Below are 2,472 nucleotides of genomic sequence, written 5' to 3'. Positions count from 1 at the left end.
CCTGTAACCAGCATTTGACCTACCATGAATGCAAACTATTTCTCAACCAATTATAAAAGCTAATAATCTTAATTTTCAACATAAAATGAGCTAACTTAGCTCAATGCCTAAATCACCAAAGCCTTTAAGCATAATCAACTATAGATCTCACATTCCAAATCTAAATAATCAGTCCTCTAACCAAGTACAAACTTACACGTAACAGCATTGTTTAATATTTCAATAGAGGTGTCCGCCTCAAGGCGCACCTTGTGGCGGTTCACTACGTCTCTGCCTGGTAGCATACACATCTACCACCATAGACAAGACGTACATTGATCAAGTTTATGCAATATTTAATCGTAAGAACATTGATATATTATGTTTGTATACACTTAATATGTGAAGTAAACATGGTATCATCTTTCTTTTTTGAAAATATCAATGTACGTCATTTACGTATTAAGGCCTAAGCCTCAAGACGACAACACACTTTTAGAGAGCAATCTGCCTCGAGGCGAAGTATTTTAAACATTGTACACTAGCAGTAGGAGTCACTCTCAGTCCATACCACTCCACGCCCAAAAGGTGAAATAGGACTTGAGTTATGTCTAATAATGAAACACGAAAGCAACCATAATTCGCTTGTCAAGCAAACCTTTGAAATCATACTAATATCTTATGTGACTTCAAGGAACAACATGCTTATCCATGAATCAGTAACTTGTTAAAAAAATCATCAATATAATTCATTATATAATCATTATCAACGTCTCGGAATTCATAAACTAAACCTTCTAAAACAATATCCCGGATGGAAAAAGAATCCCAAATGTTTTCATAGCACAAAGGTTCTACTAAGCATCATGGATAATGAAGTATTGGATCCTAAGTTTGGGAAAGATATATCATTTCACACCAACAAACTTCAAGACTACATCGATCGTAGACAAGAAGAACCACCCTAGTTTTCCCCAAGATGTTCAAATGCATCCTATGACTGAAGTAATTATCTATAAATTTCAAGCAAACTATACATAGAAAATCATCCATTTCAAGCAAATTGAACCCTCAAATCGATCTCTAAGTAAATTAGATTCAGTAAATAGTGGGTACCAAAACTAATCATAAGCATTATTAAACAAAATTTATGATCAAAATGTCAACTTAAAACTTCAATTATCTCTTAGCAGTTACTACATAGTTGTAAAAACAGAGACTAAACCAGGATAAGATAATCAAAAACCCTAATTTAGAAACATAAGTCCCCCCCCCCCCCCAAAAAAAAAAAGAAACATTTCAGTAAGAAGATACCGGTAATGACAAAGTTGCTCAATCTTGAGGAATCTCAACATCACCATCAGCAATCTCCTGCTGCAAATCCTTTGGATCTTTCCCATCGACGGTACATCCAACAGAAACACAAGTCCCGAGGATCTCCTTCACCGTTCCTGCTAATTCTTTAGCCATAGATCTAGTACTCATAATCTTAGCAATCTCGATCACATCATCAAGTGAAATGTTGCCGGTGTGTTTGATGTTCTTAGTCTTTTTCCGATCACGTTCAGGTTCTTTCAGAGCTTTAATGACTAAAGCAGCCGCGGACGGGACGACGGAGACTTTGGCTTGTCTGTTTTGAACTGTGAGTTTAACGGTGACACGAAGACCTTTCCAATCTTTTGCAGTTTCTTTGGCGATATCTTCTCCGATCTTCTTTGGTGAAAGTCCGAGTGGTCCGATTTTTGGAGCGAGTGAACTGGCGGCACCAACTTCACCTCCGGTTACACGGACGTAAACGTCGACTACTTGACTGGGGTCGAACTTGGGAGGCATGGCTGTAAGTTGCCGGCGCTGGGATAGGGTTTTGGGGAGGAAGAAGATCGGGAACAAAATGAAGATGAAAACGGGAAGAAGAAATGTTAGGGTTTTTATATAAAGGTAGGGTTTTGGTTGTTGGTATTTGAGGGTTGTTTGGGTGGACGGCGGAATAAGGTGAAACTGGGTGTAATTAAAATGGTTCGGATAGAGATAAATAACTCCATACCCGTGTCCATTACCCGTGTCCATCACCCGAGCCGACCCGAATTTTTAAAGGTCAAGGGTTCAAGACTTCCAGCAATCCAGCCACATTAACAATTGAAAAAAATGGTATTTTATACTATGCAACAAATATGTACCTGTTTTTTTTTTTTTTTTTTTAATTTGACTACGAAAGTCATTTCAGGGATTGATACATAAAAAATGTGATACACACGATAACTGCCAAATTTTTAATTTTACGAGGTTGGATCTAAAACCCAACTAAACCTGGAACTTCGAGGATTTTAAAGTTTACGTTAACAGTGTTAACTACTTAGACAACCAAATGTTGACATTTATTTTTGTTTTTATACTTTGTCTTTGTTCACCAAAATAGATCGGAATTTTATCAATTTTAGATCAAGGTTGAATATCATCGCTTTAAGCCTTTAACTACTGTGAATCATCTTTTAT

General features: G+C 36.9%; 1 protein-coding gene across 1 annotated transcript; it reads right to left on the bottom strand.

Annotated features, from left to right (window-relative positions):
• LOC147565635 (large ribosomal subunit protein uL11) lies at positions 1-1,944 on the bottom strand. The gene is made up of 2 exons (XM_086652150.1): positions 1,294-1,944; positions 1-19 (listed from the first exon to the last, which is right to left on the bottom strand). The coding sequence occupies exon 1, from the start codon at positions 1,810-1,812 to the stop codon at positions 1,312-1,314; it is 501 nt and encodes a 166-aa protein (XP_086508276.1). The 5' UTR covers positions 1,813-1,944; the 3' UTR covers positions 1-19; positions 1,294-1,311.
• Between the last annotated feature and the right edge of the window lie 528 nt (positions 1,945-2,472).

The sequence above is a fragment of the Eschscholzia californica genome, unplaced genomic scaffold (assembly GCF_041429995.1).
Source record: "Eschscholzia californica isolate CP2 unplaced genomic scaffold, dmEscCali1.0.p SCAF_1, whole genome shotgun sequence".
Taxonomy (NCBI): Eukaryota; Viridiplantae; Streptophyta; class Magnoliopsida; order Ranunculales; family Papaveraceae; genus Eschscholzia; species Eschscholzia californica.
Note: the sequence above shows the minus strand (reverse complement) of the source record. Positions and strands in the feature narration are given on the sequence as shown.

What these genes read in the sequence shown, in the direction of transcription:
- LOC147565635 (XM_086652150.1), bottom strand. Translation starts at nt 1,812, where the DNA reads ATGCCTCCCAAGTTCGACCCCAGTCAAGTAGTCGACGTTTACGTCCGT.